This window comes from Vicugna pacos, chromosome 16 (assembly GCF_048564905.1).
Source record: "Vicugna pacos chromosome 16, VicPac4, whole genome shotgun sequence".
Taxonomy (NCBI): Eukaryota; Metazoa; Chordata; class Mammalia; order Artiodactyla; family Camelidae; genus Vicugna; species Vicugna pacos.
In genome coordinates this window covers 16,578,431-16,599,203 of record NC_133002.1, presented here as the reverse complement: position 1 = coordinate 16,599,203, position 20,773 = coordinate 16,578,431, and the positions used below count along the sequence as shown (strand labels likewise).

Sequence of the window (20,773 nt, the reverse complement as noted above, 5' to 3'; positions counted from 1 at the left end):
GCGACTTTGTCGGGGGAGAGAAGGAAGCTCTGGACACAGAATCGCACCACGTAGGGATTTGGCTGTGGGGAAGGACGCAGCGGGGATCAGCCCACCTCCCAGGGTGGGTGAGGCGGGGCGAGGGGAGCGCTGTAAGGTCAGTGACCGAGTCCCAGAGTGGGGGAAGCGGGGAACGGGTCTGGACAGAGCTGAAGATGAGCTTGGTTTTGGACTTGCTGGCTCGGGGCCGGGCTCTCCGGGCGGATGTGCAGGCAGGGCACGCAGAAGGCGCTGGGGCTGCCGGGGAAAGATTTTGGAGTCTAGGTTGAGGCACATGTGAGGACTGGGGAGCCGGAGCCGACCCGGGGTGGGTGTGAGGGGAGCAGGGGGCTGAGGAGCACCGGCGTTGGGGGCTAGGGGATGAGCGAGGAAGTGAGGACGTGGGGCAGGCAGATCTGCGAGTAGGGGGCTGAGCCGGCGGCGGGGAGGCCGGCGCGGGTGCAGGGATGAGGGCGCGGCGCGGCGCGATCCCGAGGTGGTCTGGCCGTCGGGTGCCCGGCCCGAGGAACGGGCGAGGTCGGAACGAGTGGCCCGAGGCGGCCGCGAGGTCGGGCTCCTCGCTGCCTCCTCGCGGCACCCGGTCCTCTGCAGGCGAGCCCTGCTGGTCCAGCGGGGTCCACGGGGTCCGGTGGGGGAGCCCGCAAGGCTGCAGGTCGGCGCCCCACAGTGTGGGTTCTGAGCCCCAGGGGCTCGCGGGGACGGGCGGGCGCCCTGGCAGGTCCGATCCCGACCCCCGCCCCGGCGCCGGCCGCAGGACGGTGCGAGCGCTCGGACAGCGAGTTGGGCGCGAGGAGCGCCGGAGACCGCGACCCGGCCGGGGGGCGCCACGGGGACGCTATGGCCCGACCCCGCGCCGCCGAGAGCCGCTGAGACTGGGGCGGCCGGGCGGAGGGGGCGGCGCCGCGGGCGGGCACAGCCAATGCGCGCCGCCCCCGCGCCCCGCCGCCCCGCCCGGCAGCCCGGCCGCCCGGCGGAGCGCGAGTCCAGGGCTCAGACGCGGCGGGAGACGCGCGGTCCGGGCGCTCCGGCCAGCCCGGCGGGGCCGAGCCCAAGCTGGAGGCGCAGGACGCGCTGTACGTGGCGCTGGAGCTGGTGCTGGCCGCGCTGTCGGTGGCCGGCAACGTGCTGGTGTGCGCGGCGGTGGGCGCCTCGAGCGCGCTGCAGACGCCCACCAACTACTTCCTGGTGTCCCTGGCGGCGGCCGACATGGCCGTGGGGCTGTTCGCCATCCCCTTCGCCGTCACCATCAGCCTGGGCTTCTGCACCGACTTCCACAGCTGCCTCTTCCTCGCCTGCTTCGTGCTGGTGCTCACGCAGAGCTCCATCTTCAGCCTCCTGGCCGTGGCTGTCGATAGGTACCTGGCCGTGCGCGTCCCGCTCAGGTGAGGCGCCCTGACCTGCTGCCGCCCCCGGGAACCCAGACCCTCCCGGCCTTGGCGCGGGGCGCGCGAGCTCCCGCCCGCACCTGGACGAGAGGCCTCCCGACCCACGTGCTCCGGGCCAGCCCGACCCTCTCGGCGGCCGGGACGAGCGTCTCCTGAAGGGAGCCCCAGTAGGGGCAGCTCTGGGGCTCCGGGATGCAGCTCTGGGCGCCATCCCCGCGGGGCAGCTTCGGGAAAGCGCCGCCGAGCAGGCGGAAGGAGGCCAGGCGCACAGGCTGGCGATCGCATCCCCTCCGCTAGTCCAAGCGCTGGGGTTCCGGGCCAGGGAGGCTCTGGGGCAACTTTGGATGCTGGGACCCGCTTGGGCAGAATGACATTACTTTACGCCCAACATCAGGATGTACCTGCCGACCCCGGGGAGGTGTCAGTTAATTTTGGGGAATGCTGCGTGCCTAGTGAGGACCGTAATCACCCCCATATACTTTAAAGAGGGTTAAAGTGCTTCCTGGCTCGCCAGGACCCACAGCCTGAGAGCCTCGTGCATTGTGTAACGTTTGTCCACTGCCAGCCCGTCCCAGCCGGCTGGGAAAGTGCCCCTAGGATTTCAGGAAACTGAAGAACTTGGGGGTCTGCTCTTTCTCCCACACTCAGAAGATTTAGGATTTGGGGGATGGAGCCAGCCAGGGGAGTGGAGCCCCAGTAGTAGCGGAGAACTTGAGAGCTAGAGTATCACGGAGGGCCGATGAGAAGTACTTAACTCTCTATGGCGTCAGGGCCCCTTGGCTTTTCTGAATTGGGTAAACTTGGGATCTCTTTGGATTTAGAACTGAGACAGGGGAACTGAGTCACAGGAGTAGGAGGGAGAGGAAGCAATTAATCTACTGAGTGCCAGCTCTGTGAGACGCATTGTATTAAACTTATATCCTTTAACCCTGCAGTAATTCCAAAGGTAGCGACCGTTACCTGTGTCCTGTAGGCGAGGGGCTGGTGGCTCAGGACCTGGCCTCTGGAAGGATGGAGTGGTGTGGGAGCAGGACTTGGACTCAGAACTGGCCCCGTGTTCCCACGTGCTGTCAGTGTGCCAGCAGGGCTGTGTGTGGCGTCAGTGTTGGGATGTGGGCAGAAAGCGTGCTGACATTTCTGGAAGTGGATCCTGCCTGCAGTGAATTGGTTGTAAGGTAAATATGTCTGAGCCAACTGATGGCAAGAAGGCTCCCAGAGCCCGTCAGCCCAGCTGATGTGTTGAGCCTCGTCCCTGTGGTGTGTGTCCTGGGTCCCAGCGGGAGCAGGACCCCCTGCTCGCAGGCTGTGAGCCTCAGCTGCATGTCCCAGCCTTTCCTGCTGCCCTTGGCCGGCGACCAGGAGGCCTCTGGCGTCCTATCAGGTGTCACAGGGATTGCCGAGGCCTGGGGCGGCTTGGCACTGTCTCCGTTTCCTGCCTCCTGGTCCTCGTGTTGGTTACTCCATGGCCCCCAGCAGGCAGTCAGCAGCCCTGGCCCAAGTTGCCCAGTAGACAGAAGCCCCGTGGGGTTGCCCTGGGCAGAGGTCCAGAGAGACCTCAGCTCAGTGGAATTACTGGAGCAGGAAGTCCCGTAAAAGTTTGACTCTGTTAGTTCTTGTCCTGGTGTGTGCTGGGCGGGGTCCTAAGAAAAATGGGTGTGGGTGTGGATGTGTTAAGGGGAAAGAAACATGAATCACAGGCCCCTGACTTCTTTGCATTTGCTAAGGGTGGGGGGTGGGGGAGGCGGAGGGCAGGTCCCATCCCTGCCCTCCTGGCCTGCCCCCGAGAGGTCAGAGGCCTGCAAGAGGTATGTGTGAGCAGCCCCAAGTCCCCATCCCCAGAAGGTACGGCATCTGACAGCCCCCCACCTTGCGCCCAGGCCAAGCCCACCCTCACAGGTGGGAGGGTTCTGGAGCCCGTTGGCAGGCCCTCTTCCCACAGCTGTTTCAGCACTTCCAGCCCCATGAGCAGGCTCAGTGCAGATTACAGGACCCCACCAGGCCCTCCTGAATCAGAATCTCTGGAGTGGGGCGTGGGTGGGTCCCAGTATCAGTAGGTAACCAGGGACTTCTGGTCCCACTGAAGTCTGAGGACCTTGGGGAGTCAGCGAGCCTGGAGGCGCCCTTCTTCGCTGACCTGGGCCAGGCAGCTCTCACTCAGGTCACGGGTCGGTGGGAGTGAAGTTGGAAGAGTGTCTGGGAGCGGGTGTCTCCCCTATTCAGGCAGCAGTAACCGGGGGAGCCAGGGGACATGGGCCAGGTGCTTAGGCACGCCTCTTAGCTGGGCCAGAACAGTGCTGGGACTTAGCCTCGGTGTTTGTAGTTGCCCCAAGGCTCTGAGTGCAAGGCCACGGAGCCCACAGCCCCACCGGCCACCCAGTTGCCAAGGCAGGGAAGGGTACAGTGCAGGAGGAGAGAGGAGTCGGAGGAGAGGCTAAAAAAAGTCAGAACTTTGGGAGGATGGAGGTGGAGGGGACGCGTGTCTGCTCCCATCTCCTTGGCCTTAGGGAGGGGTGACCACACAGAAGAAAGACCTCTAACTCAAGTTCAAGTCCATGCAGCTGGTGATGCTGCCTGGACAGAGGGTCCAGTCCCAGTGGTGCCCTGACGCAGGCAGGGAGGGGTGGCCCCCCAGCTGGCGGGGTATGCGGGGGCGGGTGTGTCTGCCCACAGCTGCTCACTTCGCCATCAGGCCACTACCGGCAGGAGCACTTCCTCTTTCCTCCCTAATCTGATCTTGTTCCCTGGGCACCACACCCCGGGCCATGCAGGGGGCGGTGAGGGGGGCTATGTGATCGCTTCTGTCCGCCACTCCCCCAGCAAGACCCTGTTCCCCCAGCACCGGGCGCCGAGTGTCTGGTGGAGCCGAAGGAGGCTGTTGGGATGGCTGGATGGTCAGCAGAATGGAGGGTGAGGCGTGTCTGTCTGTCTGCCCCCTGTCAGTGGACCCTCACCCGCTCACCTTCCTGCCCCCTTTGGCAGGTGGAGGCATCTTCCTGGGGCCTCTCAGGTCCTCTCTGGGACGATGGGACTGGGGACTTTTTAGCAGGACTGCACCTTGGGTGGCAGGGTGGCCTCTCCTCAGCCCCTCCTAGGTGACGGGACTGCAGGGTGTTGGCAGAGGATTCGGGGTGTTTTTTTCCAGAGCTCGCTCTTTCTTAAAATTTGAGCTACGCTTCCCACGTGACAAAATGCACCTGTGCTGTTGTTTTGTTTTGACACAAGCTGGGAAAGGAGGCGTCAGCTCTGGGTGCCCCTGCCGCCTCCCCAAGGAGCCCTGCCTGGGGGCCCCCTTCTAGGTCAGTGCCGCTTCTTCTTCCAGATGAGCTCATCCATGAGGGTGAATGGTGGCCCAGAAAGCTGTCCACGCTCGAGTCCCCGCCTCACGTGGGAGACAGATGGACATCCCCCCACGTGGATCTCAGGCACAGCGGCTCACCCAGGGTGCTCCGCTGGCCCCGAGGTGCAATCTCATCTGTGTAAGTAGCTGTGGAGAGGAAGGAGGCAGCGTGTGACAATGAGGCAGAGGCAGGAGGGACGCGGCCACAGCCAGGGGACACTGGGCGGCCCCAGAAGCTGGAAGGGGACTGGAACTGGTTCTCCCAGAGCCTCGGAGGGAACGTGGCCCTGCCTGTGTTTCGGGCCTCTGGCCTCCAGAACTGGGGGTGTGAGTACTCTGAGCCCCCACCAAGTGTGTGACGCCTTGTTCCAGGGGCCTCAGGAAGCCACCATTCGTTTCCCCCTCCCCCAGCACTGGCCCCGTCCTGCGTTTCCTCCCCAGGAAACTCCTCTAACACATCTTCCGGTGTCACTGCCTCCACCTCTGTCACCATGGTGCCACTGAACCGCTCCTGTCAGGTCACCCCTGCAAGGCCCCTTTTCAATAGAATCTCAGGGTCCTTCTTGGGCCTTGTCACACACGTCTTCCAGCAGCTCCCGACCAGGTCCTGCTGGGAGCCCCCACTCCTCTCCTGCTCCCCTAGAGCCGCTCTCCAGTCGGTGTGCCTGGAGGTCCTGGGCCTTGCTGGGGGTAGAGGCCACACAGCCGAGGGGTCGTCCAGGAGCACCTGGGAGCCGCAGAGTGGGGAGGAGGTGGGCGTTGGGGAAGGAGGGTCCCCCTGGCCATCTGAGGCCTGCCCTGGGGCCCTGACCTGGAGCTGCCTGGAGAGCAGCGGGAGCCCCCAGTGACCAGAAGCCCCTCTGTAGATGAGGCCGCAGCCTGCGTGCGGGGGAGTGGGCCTGCCTTGGGTCCCCGCCAAGTGGGCACAGAGCTCTGGAAAGCCCGGAGCTGCCTTTGATCACTTGGAGAGAGAGCTTTTCACATGGCAGGTGGCCTGGGACCCTGTGGGCCCCAGTCTCGACCTCACTGTCCTCTCTTGGCCGCGGTCACAGCACAGGTGCGGCCGCGGGGACAGGTGTGAGCAGTTGTGCGCCTGCTGCTCCGGTCCCCAAACCTCGTAACACGGTCGTGGGCAGCCACCACTCTTGCCCTTTTCTGGGTCTGGGCCCCTATGTGCTCTTCTTATGACAGCGATGCCGTGACCTTCCGACTCTGCAGGTGGGGAAAGCAAGGCTCAGAGGGTTGTCTGCCCAGGGTCACACAGCCAGGCCTGGGGAGCCTGTCGTCCTGGGAGCCTTTGGCCCCCGTGTGAACAGTGGGAGGGAGAGGCTGCCACCTGCGGCCATCCAGAACGCCCCATGGTGAGAGGTCCCCTCTCGAGCGGATGAGTGAGGACACCAGAGGACCGTGGTCGGGACCCTCCTGGTGTCCCAGGACAGCATCAGGGCATCGTGGCCGAGGGAGGAGGCGCCGCTCCTCGGCCGGCCGGAGGGCGTGACTTACAGCTGCCCCGCCCTGGGCATCTCCCCACTCCCTCTTTCCTCAGGTGCAGGGACTGAGGCCCCACCTTCCCTGGCCCCTCCCTGCGGTCCCTCTCGCCTGGGGAAGCCATTCACTGTGCCCTCACAGAGGCTGACAGGCTTAGCGGCAAAGAGCAAGCGTCCCTTCTTTGAAAGAATGAAAGTGAGAACAGACGCCCCCGGGCTCACGGCTCTCGGCGGCCGGCTAACCCAGCCGGGGCTGTGGGAGGGAGCAGCGCTGCTTCTGGAAGGCCGGTGCTAGGGTTCCGTGAGGGGCAGCCCCAGGCCGGTTCCAAGGGTCACTCTCTGGTGACACCCGGGCTTGCGCCACCATCCTTAAACAGAACCCACTGATCTGCCTCCCCAAGCCCTTCCCGCCCGCTCCTTCCAGCTGTTGCTACATTTTGGTTTTCCTCCTGGGGTTCCTGTTTCAGCCTCTGCGTCTGATCCCATCACTTGTAGGCAGTGGCTGTTGTCCATCCAGGAAAACAAGGAGATGTCGCTCCCTCCCTCCCTCCCGCCCTCCCTGTGCCCTCCCTCCCTGTGCGGCTGCCGCTGTGGGCTGCCTCCTGCGCCGTCAGGGTCAAGAGCGCCTGCGTTTTATTCTGTAACTGTCATATAAAGTTTCCTGGACGTCCAAGAGCGGAAACCGAGAAACGGCATCTGTGGTGTTGGAGCCGTGTGTTTCTCATCGGCCAGGATGCGGAAGTAGGACTCGGGTCACCAAAGCTGTCCTCTCGGGAGACGGTGCTCCTGGCAGGTCCCGCAGCGGCCCCTGCAACACAGTCTCGGGGTCGCCCGACCGGGTCTTGCATTCCCCATTTTCTTCTTCCGTCTTTCTGGGAGCCCACGTTTGTTTGTTTGTATGTCAGCCTTCGGTGGCTCTTTCAGGACTCGGGCTCTTACGTGCCAGAAATGTCTAGATTTCTCCCACATGCTTGGTGGTTTGGCTGGACGTGGGCCCAGGAGCCCGACGGCACTTGTGGGAACACCCCGTGTGGCTCGAGAGGTCCGCTGTGGGTGGCGTTCTCCTTCGTAACTCACGTTTCCCCTGGAAGCCGTTGGGGTCACTTGCTTCTGCCTGGCATCCTGAAATGCCATGAGGTCGGGTCTAAAAGTTGAGTTTCAGCTTTTCCCCTTCATTTGGCGATGGCACCAGGAGGAGAACCTCTCCAGTCTGAAGGCTCAGGTCTGTCTTCAGCTCTGAGATGTTTAAAAATGGTTTTTCTAGAGTAGTTCCTCTCCTGGATTGCCTCCTTGTCCCCATCCACTCTGGCTCTTCCTTCTGGGATGCTCGAGGGGAAGGTGGGTCCCCTCCGTGACTGAGCTCATCTCCCAAACGTTCTCTTACCTGCGAGGTCCCGGCACCTCAGCTTCTCATTCTCCCTGAAAGGGTCCTTGACTTTTTCCTCCCCTTCTTCTTCTTCTTTTTTAGTTTTAGCATTTATATTTTCACTTTGGATTTAAGGTTAAATTTTTTTCAGTCGATCTTGAGAACTTTTTGGATTCACATGGTTCGGATTCTTGCTGTGGCAGAGTATACGTATCCAAACCTCTTCCCCGGCCCCGTCCTCCGGCTCTGGGTCAGGCTCCAGCCTGGGGAGAGGGTGGGAGCAGGAGGGGTGCGTGCCCAGCTCTGCGGGAGGTGGGGGACACTGGCTGGGCGGGCGAGGCCACCCGCAGGCTGGCCAGCAGGCACTTTCCCTTGACCTCTGCTCCGTTCTGGCACCTGCTGTCAGCCAGCCTGTAGCCTCTCTTCCTTGTCATCCCTGTTTCCAGTTTAAGGCTCCAGGCCCCATCCTCATGATCCCGTCTGCCACCTGGGTTCTAGAAACTCATCAAGGTCTCTGGTTTGCTGGATGTCACCTTCCACTTCCATTTTGGGGATGGTTATGAATTTATTTCCTCTTTTGTTTTTCTACTGTCATCTAAAGGGGATTTTCTGGGAGGTGACAATTGGGTGGGACCTGGCAGTCCAGGGTAGGATTTTAATCAGGGGTTTGCTGTGGTCAGGTTTGCATCATAAAACAGCTACTGTGGGGGACAACGGGGGTGGGCTGGAGGGGACAAGATCACAGAGGGTGGCCTGCTGTCATCCAGGCGACGAGGAAGAAGGCATGACTGAGGCAGAGGCTCTGGAGATGCAGGTACAATCGAGAGGTGTTTGAGATGCATGAAATCTGAAATCCTCCCCCAGGGGAGACCAGTATGCGATGCCAGCCAAGCTGTCTGGCCAACTTCAGAGCAGAGGGGCTGCCGGTAAAGCCACAGAGCCAAGCAGAGCCCCGGACACGGGCCCTGGAAGTACAGGCAGCGAGCGAGGACCAGAGCCGGGGCGGGTGGGGCCAGGCGGGCTGAGCCGAGAGTGTGAGACCCGCAGGCCTCGGCAGCCCGGGCGGTCGGCGGGGGTCTCTGGACCCGTGGACTGAGGGGCGTGCCCGTGGCTGGAGGGCGGGACCGCGGGGACAGGCTCAGGGGACCTGCTGACTCAGTAGGATGCTGGGCTTCAGGGAGAGGAAGAGTGCAGGGTGACCCCAGATTTCTGGGTGGCTGGTGGGGCGCCATCCTGGAGACATGGGGGCTTTGGGACAGTGTTGCCTCAGGTGGAGCTGGGCAGTCCGTGGTGGCGTCTGGGGCCCTGCGTCCTCCACGGTTCTGGCTCTGGACCCCACCGGTCCTGATGCTGCCAGCACAGCATCGTCTGATCCTCCAGCCCCTGGGCTGTTCAGCATAGACCGGCTCCTCGCCCGCTCTCAGCCCCCCTTCTCTGGTTTACTGCCTGGTTTGTCCAGCCCTGCCCCCACAACCTTCCCAGAGCAGCTTTCTGTATGACGTCTTGATTTCCAGCGCTGACTTCGACACCAGCGTGTGGAGACAGTGAAGCTCTGTGGAAAGGCATCGCAGAGCACGTCCTGTCAGCGGCACTTCCTGAACCCTCCAGCAGCCACTTCTCTGGGCTCCCATCTCCACTCCCCCGCCACATCCGCTGCTCCAGGACCTGGGCTCTCAGCCTCCCTCCTGCCCTTTCAGCCACCCTCCGCCCAGCGGCAGCCGTTCTCAGATGGAAACCTGACGGCACCTCCTTCCTGGACCTGATGCTCCCAGCGCCTTGGGACGCCCGCCTGGCACTGGCCCCCTCCCTCCTCCAGCCTCACCCCGCCTTTGCCTCCTTTTGCTCTCTGCCCTGCTGCTGGACCCCCTCAGTTCCTGACTTACGGAGCCAGGCCTTTGCACGTGCCGTTCTCTCTGCCTGGGATGCTCCTTACCTGCCGACTCTTCCTACTTTTCTCAGCACTCCTCCTGGGAGGTACCCGGGGTTCCTTTGCAGCTCTCTGCCTGCTTGCAGGTGTTTTCTTAATTATTTTTAATTAGTTGAAGGTCACCTTTCCTTCTCCATTATAAGCAGGGCTCATGCTGTTCCCCCATTATCTCCAGTAGGTGGTCCAGTTACCAGCTTGTGACACATTGAGGAGGGGGCAGTGTGTGTGTGTGCGTGCACATGCGTGTGTGCTGGTGGGACCTGCCCTGATAGGGAGGGACGAGCTTGCTGCTGAGACCCAAGAAGCCCGTGGAGGGTGTCATCAGCACATAGAGGGGACAAGTGAGAGCCCGAGGGGGGCCGAGCAGGAGAGGGAGGAGGGGGATCCAGACGAGCTTCGCCAAAACCAGCGAGGAGACGTCAGCAGCGCTGCAGAGGCATGCATAGCTCCCAACGTGGGCATTTTCAGAAATCACTAGACACGGAGTTTGTCAGTAGCTAGGACTTTTTAAAAATTACAAAATGAATGCAGTGTGTGCCCTTACACACACACACACACACACACACACACACACACTGCATTCATTCTGTAACCTTTAAGAAGTCTCAGCTATTGAAAGAGATATTTGTATGTATATATATTTGTGTATCTGTACCTGGACGTGTGTGTACATACACTTGTGTGTGTGTGTGTGTGTGTGTGTACGTTTGTATCCATTCGACTAATCTCATGTGGTTTGTAGTTTCAGAAAGAATAAGTCATTCTGAACTAGTGTTTATTTTCCACAATTTCTATGTTGCAAAACTGATACAAATTCCCATGTTCATGTTTTGCTACATTTGCTGTCTGTGTTTTACAGACACACACAGAGCTACACTCAGGAGTTCTAACACTGACACAGTACAGTCTACTTAGATGTCCCAACTAACCCGATCATGGTCTTTAAAGTTTTTTTTAAATCCAGCTTCCAGTAAAAGATCATGCGTGCACTTCACATGCTCCTTTAGTTTTCTTTAATCTGGAAGCGTTCCTCAGTCTCTCGTCCCCCGTCTGTTTCAAGACGGTGCCTTACTCTGGCTTTGGTTGTTTCCTTGTGGGTAGATTCAGGTTGGACACTCTTGGTGGGAAGCCGTCCCCGTGACACCGTGTCCACGTCAGCCCGCCGCCCGCAGAGGCTTGCAGGGTGCGTCTGTCCCGGTGCTGTTGCGTTGGGTCTCACCCCGTGGCCGTGGCCGTGTCTGCCAGCATTCATCGCCGTAAGGTGTGGTTTCCCTGTTGGCTGCTTCTCGCCTGGATCAGCGATTACCATGTAAAATGGTAATTTTACTGTTTCTCAGTCCTTCCACCTTCCTAGTCAGCATTCTTCTGTAGAGAAGAGGTTTACCTTTTCCCTGCTCTTCCTTAAACTGTTTTAAATGCCAGTGGGCTTAGGGAATTTTATTTTCATTCAGTGTGTTATAATCCATTCCTTTATTCATTTTGATGCCCAGAGTTGGCGAGTGGGAGCCCATTCTAGTTCACTTGTGTTTGAGCTCCCCGTCAGTTTGAGCACTTCCTTACTTCTGGCACAGGCTCCCGCTGTGTTGTCTAGTTTGGGCACCAGCCGTTCCCCAAGGCGCCCCGTCTCCTTTCCGTGGAGAACAGTATTTCGAAGCCAAGACCAGGGTGGGTGTGCTCACTGCTGCTGCAGGCCCTCGCAATGAGCAGAGCTAGGAGAGGTGTTTTGTTTTGTTTTGTGTTTAATAGTGACTTGGAAGAACTCTTGCTTCCAGAAGAATGCCGTCTAATTAATGAGTAGGAATAGCTGAGTTAAGCGGATCATCATCTGGCAGCTGTCATAGTAATAACTGGTCCAGGCAAGAATAGGCAGTAGGTGATAAAACTCACTGGGGAAGCCTGATGAGAGCCAAGATACTCACAGAGACGCAGGGCGGCCCACAGGGGACCCGCTGATGACACAGGGGCAGGGCTCACCGCGGAGGGGCACGGCGGACGCTGGGACGGCCGGGCAGCCAGGGCCAGCATCACGGGCACGGTTGCCCTGCTGCCGCATGTCCCTGCCCGCTGCTCGCCTGTGCACGTGGTGGCCGCCGCGCTCCCGGTGCTGCACCTGGAGCGTGGTGCGTTTCAGCCCCAGCCCCGGCAGGGTGCTTCTGCGAGGTCAGGGTCAGCAGGCGTCCTTCTTCTCTGGTCCAGGTGCAGGCAGTGGCCTTTTCTCTCAGGGGTCCTACTTCTCGGGAGGGCTTCAGCGTCCGGAGCCCAGCGGCCTTGGGCTGCCCCCAGGTCCCACGCGATACAGGAGACCAATGTGTGAGCTGGGTCAAAGAACAGCCTGAGAGGTGACCCGGGGGCCTGGTCCCGCCCCGCCCTCAGTCTCCAGGGGGCTAGTCACTGTCAGGCCACACTGGACAGCGTCCTCTCGCACGCGGGTGGGGAGGGCTGCCAGCCGTCCCTTCTGCTGCCTGCTCCTTGTCTGCTGGCCCTGGGTGACTGGGAAGGACGGCGGCACCTCTCCTACCGCCTGCACCTGTGGGCTCAGCCCGGGCCCTGGCCAGGCCGCCGCCGGGGTGCAGGCAGGTCTGACTGCAGGAGGAGACGAGAACCCCCAGGGGCCAGGGTGGCCGAGGGTCCGGGCCTCCTCGGAGCTCAGCGGAAAGGCCGGCTCTGGCGGCCTGCTGCCTGGTGGCTGGGCAGGTGGTGTCCTGGCCGCAGGCGGCCCCACAGGCCAGGGCCCTGATGAGGTCAGGCCGTAGAGACGAGACAGGCTGCCCCCAACATTTACCACAAACGGCAGCGCAGAGACTTCTCCCCACGCGCAGATCATCGTATAAATAGAGCCAAACAGCTCTTTCTGTGTGGAAGTGGTTTTATTGGTTTCTCCTGCTCTTGCTGCAGTTCATCAGTGGAGTCGTCTGGGTCTTCAGCTTTCTGTGGGGGAAGCTTTTTGTGCTGTTTCTTTAATAGACACGGTGCCCTGCAGAGTTTCTGTTTCTTCTTCTGTTCCAGACAGTGTTTATAAGCCCCGTTAACTCAGTGGGAAGCAACCAGCTGTTGAGCAAGAGAAAGTCCCTGTTACACAGAGGGCCTTCGTGAGCTCTCAGCTGAAGCTGGGGGCGCAACCACACACCCACAGCTTGCTTTGTTCAGCGCCGCCAGGACGGTGTGCAGCGTGTGCGTGTGCCGAGAGCCCAGCGTCCTGTTCCTTTCTCAGAAACGTGGGCCCTTCCTCACCGTTGGCCTGCTGGCCCAGGGTTAGGTGTTCTGGATGCATGGTACTAAGGCAGAGTCTCTGCGGTGAGGAGCGCACGGCTCAGCGGGCGGCGCACGGGGGTGATGCGGGAATCAGGGTTCACCGGGCACATGGTGGTGCACCTCCGTATGGACCGGCCTGCTTCCGGGTGACAGGAGAGCAGGGGTGGGACGTCGGTACAGTGCAAAGCCTTGTGGTGTGGCTCATCTGGGATTCTGCCCCGGGGTACGGAGCTGGGACAGTGGGGCTGGCGTCCCCAGCTTCAGCAGGAGACAGAGAAGCCCAGGGCTTGACAGCTGTGCAGCAGGAGGGCCTCGGGGCTCCCAGGATCAACAGGAGCAAAACGCTGCCATGCCTGGGCCTCTCCGTCAGAAAGCTGCGCCCCAGCCTGCCAGGCTCGGCCACAGTGCCTGCTGGGCATATGCCGCCAGCCTGGGAACAGGCCCCGCTCGGAACTCTGCTGTCATCTGCCTTGTCTTGGCACCTATCAGCCTTGCTCTAGTTACAGTCTTGCCAGTGTCCATTAGACGTTTTGGGTACATTTTTAATATGCACCGAGGCAGCCTCCAGCCCCGCTGACCCCGCCTGCCTGGGTGCTGCAAGTCATTCTTTTTGTCAGAGCTCTGGTTACAGCATTTTGTAGGTTTTGAGTGGTCGGCCCTAACCCCGTTTTCACGTAAGTCCTGTTATTGTATCTGGGTGTAATTTCAGAGAACATGAAGTTTTCTGAGAATGTAGATACTGCTTTACAGCAGAAGCGTTTGTATTACAGAGGCATGAAACTTGAGACAGAACAGAAAGGAAAAGGTCCCTAAACTTAGCAGTCAGCATTTTAAGCAGCAGAACAGAACTCCACGTGTGCTCAGTGAGCTGCGTTCACAGGGGGCTCTCTGCGCGACGTATCTGTATTTAAAGACCCGGCAGCATGGGGTCCTGCGGCCACTGTTACCCCGCTTTCTGCTGACAGAGCTCAGAGTCTATCCAGCCCTCGTCGGGACTGGCCCCGCGTGGTGTCACCGTCCAGGGTGGAGACCCTTTGGGATCTGCTGGGCTGAGGGCACCCTGAGAGCTGGGGATTCTGATTTCGGAGGCTGAGAAGGCGGCCTGGCCTGAGCGGAGGGCTGCCGAGCCAGCGGAGGAGGGGACCCTGGCCCGGAAATAGGCCAGTCCTCGTCAGGCAGGCTTGGTGGTCCCCTTCCATTACGCAACCCCTAACCTCTCTGTCCACCCTGCACCCTAGCGCTGCGCCCTCCACGTGCCTGCTTGCCTGTCGGTCTCTGAGCTGTGGGCGAGGCCTGCGCTTCCCCGGAGCGCCCTGCTGTGTGCCTGGAGCGGCTGCCCCTTGCTTGGAATGACCAAGCCGCCTGTGTTTCCTGTGGTCGTTTGGACACTGCCTTTCACATTCGTCTCTGCACTTGGGGCGTGTGTCCGGCTCCCAGGCCTCACCGCCGTGCACAGCGCCACAGCACAGCAGGGACCTGCCAGGGGCAGATGTAGGAAAGGACACTTTCCCAGCCTTGCAGGAATGATCTGGGGACACACACACGCAGGTTCTGAGGCCACCGGTACCCGGGGAGCAAGGTGGGGACCGCAGGCAGGGAGCAGAGGTGGGGCCTGGGGAGCCGGGGTAGCCGGGCACCTGGGAGAGGACAGAGGCCCAGCTGGAAGTGGGCAAAGAGAGTGCGCGGTGGGAGATGACCAGAGCCCCGGGGGTCGTCCCCCCCGGCTTCCCGCCCCGTGCAGGGGCGTCGCGGCGCCCTGGCCCTGTGCCACCTGTGCCGGGGCCCAGGCATACACCTCGGGGCCGCTGACACCCGCCGTTGTGGAGCCCCGGCTCCGGTGCTGATCATGCTTCCGCCTCTGGAGCCCAGCCCTCTCCTTGGGTCTGGCTGTGTCCGCCGACAGAATAAAGAGTTGGAGAGTCTCTCTGCCGCCTTTTAAGAACTGCCTGCCAGGAGGGCGGCAGAGGCCTCTTCCTCCAAGTCTCCAGTTCCCACGGGCTGGCTCCAGAGTTGGGGCGGGGCGCTCGCAGCGCCTCGGACAGCACTCCGAGGAGGGCAGACGTGCCTGGGGAGGAAGCTGCTGCCCAGGCTGGGCTGTGTGAGAAGGGCCGTGGCGTCCCGGGCAGGGCAGTGACTGCTCCTGGCGAAGCTGGAACCCAGTTAGATTGGGTTTGTAACCCCATGGTGGTGCAGAGGCAGCAAGGGCGTCCCTGAACCTCTGCGCCTCAGCTTCCACATCTGGGACCAGGACACGCAGCTGTGCCGTCCCAGGCACACGAGGTGTTCGGGCTGCGGACGCTCAGCGCTCGGATGTGTCCCGTGCGGCCGGGAGGGCTTAGCAGGCATGTGTCTCCCACACCTGGCGTTTGGTCATGTGGTTCAAAGGCCGCTGGGATGGGAAAGCGCCTGCCGGCGAGCAGGACGTCAGGAAGGAGAGCTTGTCTGGGATGATGAAATGGACGGCGAACTCTCGTCCCCCCACTGCACAATTTCAAGTACCACTGGCACATTTAAGATGAAAATGGCGATGCGGGTTTGACGTTTCCGCATTAGCCAAGTATTTCAGGTCCTCAGAAAACAACTTGCTTAATTCTCACCCCCACAGCTCTGTGTCCCCCGGTGGACTGGGCCCACGCCCCACCTCGCCTTGCACGCCCTGTGCTCTGTGGGATGTCACCACGTCCCTGGTCCTCAGCCTCTTCTCCAACGCTCCCTCGAGCCTTGTTCCTCGTCTTCCGACACCCAGTCCATCGTCAGGACCTGTTGCTCCTGCTCCCAAAGCGCCTGTCCCCGGTGCGTCAGCGTCCTCTCCTGCCGTCACCGCTGAAGCAGTGTCCTGACGGCTCTGCTCTCCTGACACTCAGTCTCCAGACTGGGAGCTTCACGAGACCTCAGTCAGGGCCCTCAGGGGCTTCCCGCTGCTGTCAAGGGTCAGAATCCGGCTTCCTTCCCACGGCCTGGGAACTGTTCCCACTTTATCTGAGGCTCATTCACGTTTCCTTTTGCTTCTCTAGGAAAGTAAAATCCTTTCCTGCCCGAAAGCCTGACACATTCTGTTCTGTCTGCCAGAAACGCTCTTCACCCCCCTTCTCAAAATTCTCACTCCCCCGCCGTCAGCTCTGCGTAAGAGGCCCTCCTGACAGCCCGTGTCCAGGGCCCTCCGGTTCTTCTCTGATCTGCACCGTTTGTTTGCTTTGCCCAGACTCACTCTGATTTGCAGGTACACGTCTGCCTGTTTACCTGTTCATCTTGTCTCCTCTACGGGCGTCACGGCCCCTGAGGGCTGTGGATCACGCTCCCGGTGCCGAGCAGGGCGCCCGGGACGGAGGAAGAATCTGAGTGGAGTAGTGAACCTTCGGCAGAAAGGCCGAGATGGGGGTCCCCAGAGAAAGCTGCCCTGATGAAGCCCTCACCTGGGACAGGTTAGCATGAAAGCCGTCTTTCACGGGTGCGGGACCCTGCAGCTCTGAGAGGTTCAGATGTGGGTGGACTTCGCTTGTTGTTTTGAACTCTAGCAGGAAGCCACCCCCTGGGATTAGTTAATCCACGTCTAACGTTGCTTAAAAAAGTCACGTAACAGAAGCAGCAGCCTGAGGAACACAGGCCCGGAAGTCCTGCCTTAGCTCTGGTCTCTGGTTCTTTTGTTTTGTTTTGTTTTTTCTAATTAAAGTGTAGTCGGTTTGCAGTGTCGCGCTGGTTTCTGGTGCGCAGCACGGTGGTTCGGTTACACCCACGTATGCTCCTTTTCAGACTCTCTTCCATTACAGGCTGTCACACGGCACTGAATATAGTTCCCTGTGCTGTGCAGTAGGACCTGGTTGTCTGTTCACGGTTCTTCTATTTTCTTTGTTACTCAAAGACCCTGTATGTGTTTCCTGGCTTGTAAAACAAGGGGAGTGGGACTAGAAAAGATGAACGTCCCCTCAGTTTGTATGAGTGTGCTTTGGTTGCAGGTAACAGTGGCTTACGCACTGAAGGTAATTATCTCCTGAGCTCAGATACGGAGCTGCAGTGGCCCTGGGGTTGGTGTGCTGGTGCGGGATGTCCTTCTTTCTGCTTCGCCACTTGCTCGTCCTCAGGCTCATCCCTCCTGCTCACAACATGGCTGCTGCAGCTCTGGGCGTCGCAGACCCTGTAAGAGCATTAAACGCAGAACGGGGTGGGCGTAAGGAAGAGCTCTCCTCGCGGGTATCTCCCCTCTGGCCAAGTAGAGTCTTTCCTGGAAGTGCCCTGGCAGACTTCCTTCTGTCTCGCTGGCCAGGACCGCCTTGCGGATCCACCCCAGGCCGTCGCTGACGAGTCTGCTTACCTGGACCTGCGGCGCCACCCGGCTGCCCTGTGCTCAGCTGCACGCAGCTCAGTGCGGTCCTATGAGCACGAGGAGGAAGGGCAGGCCGCGCGTGCGGCCAGCGTCCTGTCACCTCAGCGGTTCTGCCCTGTTCCCCGGCAGGGTCGGGCTGCAGTCTTCACACCTCTGGCAGGGCAATGGCCAGGAATAACATTTTGATAAGGAATGGCTTTATATTCTTGGATGAGGAGGGAAGCAGAAAGGGTTTGGAAATAGATGGATTTATTGGCCAAGAAAAATTCAGTGAGCAGCTGAGACCAACAGGTCATCTGTAACCAAGGCCCCACAACTGAGCTGCCCTCGTGGGCGGCAGAGAAGACTGAGATCACGGTCAGTTATGGGCAGGACCTCAGTCAACTTCCTCAGCAAACTGTCAGCGCTCCTGCCTGTCCAGGCGTCGGGTACTCCTAGTGAGCGGAATCTCGTTTTAGAGCTGTCAGAGAACCCACCAGGAACACATCTGTAGCCCGACGTATTCCTGGGCCTCCCCTGTGCCAGGCCCTGTGCTGGCCCCTGGGGTTGCATCACAAAGGGACACGGTCCAAACCCTGAAGAGGGTGAACATTCCAGTTGAGGGGAAAACACATGTAACAGATAAACAAGCTCTGTGACAGGTGTGAGTCTGGGGCCAGAAAGTGAAGTGGCCGCCTCTGCCTCAGAGGCGGTGAGGACAGATGGCCTGTGAGGCGGGAACAGGACTTGGTCCAGTGCTGCGAGCCGCGCGGCCAGGAGCGGCGGGCGCCGGGCACGCGGTGGAGCTGAGGTCCGTGGGCCGCGTGAGGCAGAGGTCGGATGCTTCCCACGCACAGGCGTTACGCTAACGTGTATCCTGTCGTTTCCCAGTTTCCTTCCCAGAGGTTACGTTTCTCCGTACATTATCCTGAATCCATACTACCGACCAGTCACTAGTAGCAGTTTATCCCGCTGCTGCAAACACGGATGGACTAGCTTACAGGAGAATGTCCAAAATGCGTATTATGGTTTCTAGAGATTTTTAAATAAGACTTAATGCTTGAAAAATTACTGGAAAAATTTTAATATTTGCTAAGTTATTTCCCAGTTTTTATCAACTTCGCTTCTAGCTGAGAGAGAGAGGGACGTTGCCAAACTCCTGTTCTCCCACCTTTCATAGGGGTGTCTGGGGGGTGATTTCCCTGTGGTCCAAGGCAGACCTCTGTGTGTTTGTGGGAGACCAGAAGGACGCCCGCCCGGGGTCACCAGCTGCCACCCAACTCTCTTGGGCTGCTGTTCAAGTGTCGCCTTGTCCACGAAGCCTCCCTGACCGACTTCTGTGAAGTGCAGGCCTTGCCACGCCCGCTCATCCTTGCTCTGCTGTTCCTTTTTCACACTGCGCATACCTCCTCCTGACTCCCCACACCGCTTCCCAGCCTGTGCTTGTTGTCTATCATGATCTGTCTCCTCCTCCTGGAACCTAAGTCCCTGAAAAGCAGGGATCTTCGTGTGTTCTGTCCCCTGGCGTATCCTGACCACCTAGAACCGTCTCATAGGAGACCTGGGCCCCAGGTCAGTATGTGGGTGATTAGGAGGCACCCTTCCAGAATTCTCCACTTGTCCTCAGTCACCAGGACGTGTCACTAGACAGGGGCGAGTTAACCACTCAAGAATGAAAATCGTATTCAGCCTGTTGGAGCAGCGCTGCTCCATGCTGAGGGTGAAAGGCCGGGGTGCCCCAAGGCGGGGCCTGGAGGCTGTTAGGAATAAAGGCCGTGGAGCCAGAGGCACAGGGGCATCTTGGACTTTGGTCGCCGGATACTGTAAACTGACCATAACAGATGGCGTTCTTTTGAACAGGTACAAGAGCCTGGTCACGGGCGCCCGAGCACGAGCAGTCATCGCTGTGCTCTGGGTCCTTGCCTTCGGCATTGGCCTGACCCCGTTCCTGGGGTGGAACAGAGGCAAAGGCAGTGCCACCAACTGCACGGAGCCCGGGGACAGGCCCGCCAACGACAGCTGCTGCCGCGTCAAGTGTCTTTTCGAGAACGTGGTCCCCATGAGCTACATGGTGTACTTCAACTTCTTTGGGTGCGTCCTGCCCCCACTGCTCGCCATGCTGGCGATCTACGTCAAGATCTTCACGGTGGCCTGCAGGCAGCTCCAGCGCACGGAGCTGAGGGACCACTCGAGGACCGTTCTCCAGCGAGAGATCCACGTGGCCAAGTCCCTGGCCATGATCGTTGGGATCTTCGCTTTGTGCTGGCTCCCGGTCCATGCCATCAACTGTGCCACACTTTTTCAGCCAGCCTGGGCCAAGGAGAAGCCCAGGTGGGTGATGAACACGGCCATCCTCCTGTCCCACGCCAACTCGGTTGTCAACCCCATCGTCTACGCCTACCGGAACCGAGACTTCCGCTGCATGTTTCACAGGATCATCTCCAGGTATGTACTCTGCCAGACGGACGTCCTCAAGAGTGGGGACGGGCCAGTGGGGCCACAGCCTACTCTCGATGTGAGCCTGTGACCCAGGCTCTGGCCTCAGGGATGAGAAGGCACAGATTCACAGGGACAAAGGGACCGGACACGGCTGGCAGATTCTCAAAGTGACAGACGGCTCCACCTCCCAGGCAAGTGGTGGCCTCTTGCAAGCACCTCCCTGGAGCGACCACACTCCTAGTTAACGTGTCCGTGTTGTGAATGCGTTCTGAGGGCTGGCAGGTGTACCTGCCGCTCTCTCTGGCTGCTCTTACCGTGTGGGCGATGCTGATGGACTGGGAAAGACTGCATTGTTTTCTTAAGAGTCTATGTCTTTCATGGTAGAAAATGATTGAAGTTATTTTACTGTGAAACACTGTGAACTGTTTTAATAACAAATGTTTTTTTAACGTAGAGGTAATGGGAAAAGTTGGACATACTAAAATATATATACTTGTTCCGAGGAAGGTGACCAGGAGAATTTAAAGTATAATGCTTCAATCAAGAAACTGCTCTATTAATGTAGGGGGAGGATCCTCTTACAGGGTTTGATAACAGTCTTGTCCACAGACAGCAAACTGCCCGGGAGGAAGACCCTGGAGAAGTGGGGCCCCGCCTCCACCAGGCTCCCCTCCCCCTCTAGAGCCGGACGGTGAATCTTCCTTCCCTCCCAAATTCAAGTTTGGCCAAGTTGTTGGAACCCAAAGTGTGAAAATTTTACTGAGTTAAGTTATATAACTGTGTTTGTATGTTAGGTGAAAAAATAAAGCAAACAAACGAGATTAGGGGCCGCATCAGCTTGTGCAGAGCTGCACCAGCCCGTCTGTTCTCTATCCTGAAGACTGCTTAAAAAACCAGTCTGCACCCAAGCCCCAGCTCCCACGTACTGAAGTTCTGATGGGTTGCGTTTGCCCAGCTCAGCACCACAAAAGGCTGCAGCATCCGCGTCGCGCTCACCCGCAGGCTGCGGGGGCATGGGGCGGGGGGCTCCTCAGCCGCCAGCCATCTGTGTCACGGGCCTGTGCACCGACTCCCTTCCTCCCGCAGGAGGGACGCTGCGGAGACAGGGGATGCCTGTCCTTTGAGGATCCTGTTCTCAGACAGCTTTCCCTATAAGAAGTTCCCGTCCTGGGCTGAGATCTGCCTCATTTCCACTTTCATCCATCCTTGCTCCTCTGCACTCCCCTGGGGTCCGAATGCGT

At 59.7% G+C, this 20,773-nt stretch overlaps 1 protein-coding gene across 3 annotated transcripts; it reads left to right on the top strand.

Moving 5' to 3' along the window:
- Window positions 1-1,121: 1,121 nt before the first annotated feature.
- ADORA2B (adenosine A2b receptor) lies at window positions 1,122-20,353 on the top strand. 3 transcript variants are annotated; one of them, XM_072938468.1, is made up of 3 exons: window positions 1,304-1,421; window positions 16,014-16,215; window positions 18,954-20,353. In XM_072938468.1, exons 2-3 carry the CDS (start codon window positions 16,166-16,168, stop codon window positions 19,618-19,620), a joined length of 717 nt encoding a protein of 238 aa, XP_072794569.1. In that variant the 5' UTR covers window positions 1,304-1,421; window positions 16,014-16,165; the 3' UTR covers window positions 19,621-20,353. The 3 variants fall into 3 exon arrangements, with proteins under 3 accessions (XP_072794568.1, XP_072794569.1, XP_072794570.1); XM_072938469.1 differs by lacking the exon at window positions 1,304-1,421 and adding an exon at window positions 10,779-10,858; XM_072938467.1 differs by lacking the exon at window positions 16,014-16,215 and having other exon boundaries at window positions 1,122-1,421.
- The last annotated feature ends 420 nt before the right edge of the window (window positions 20,354-20,773 follow it).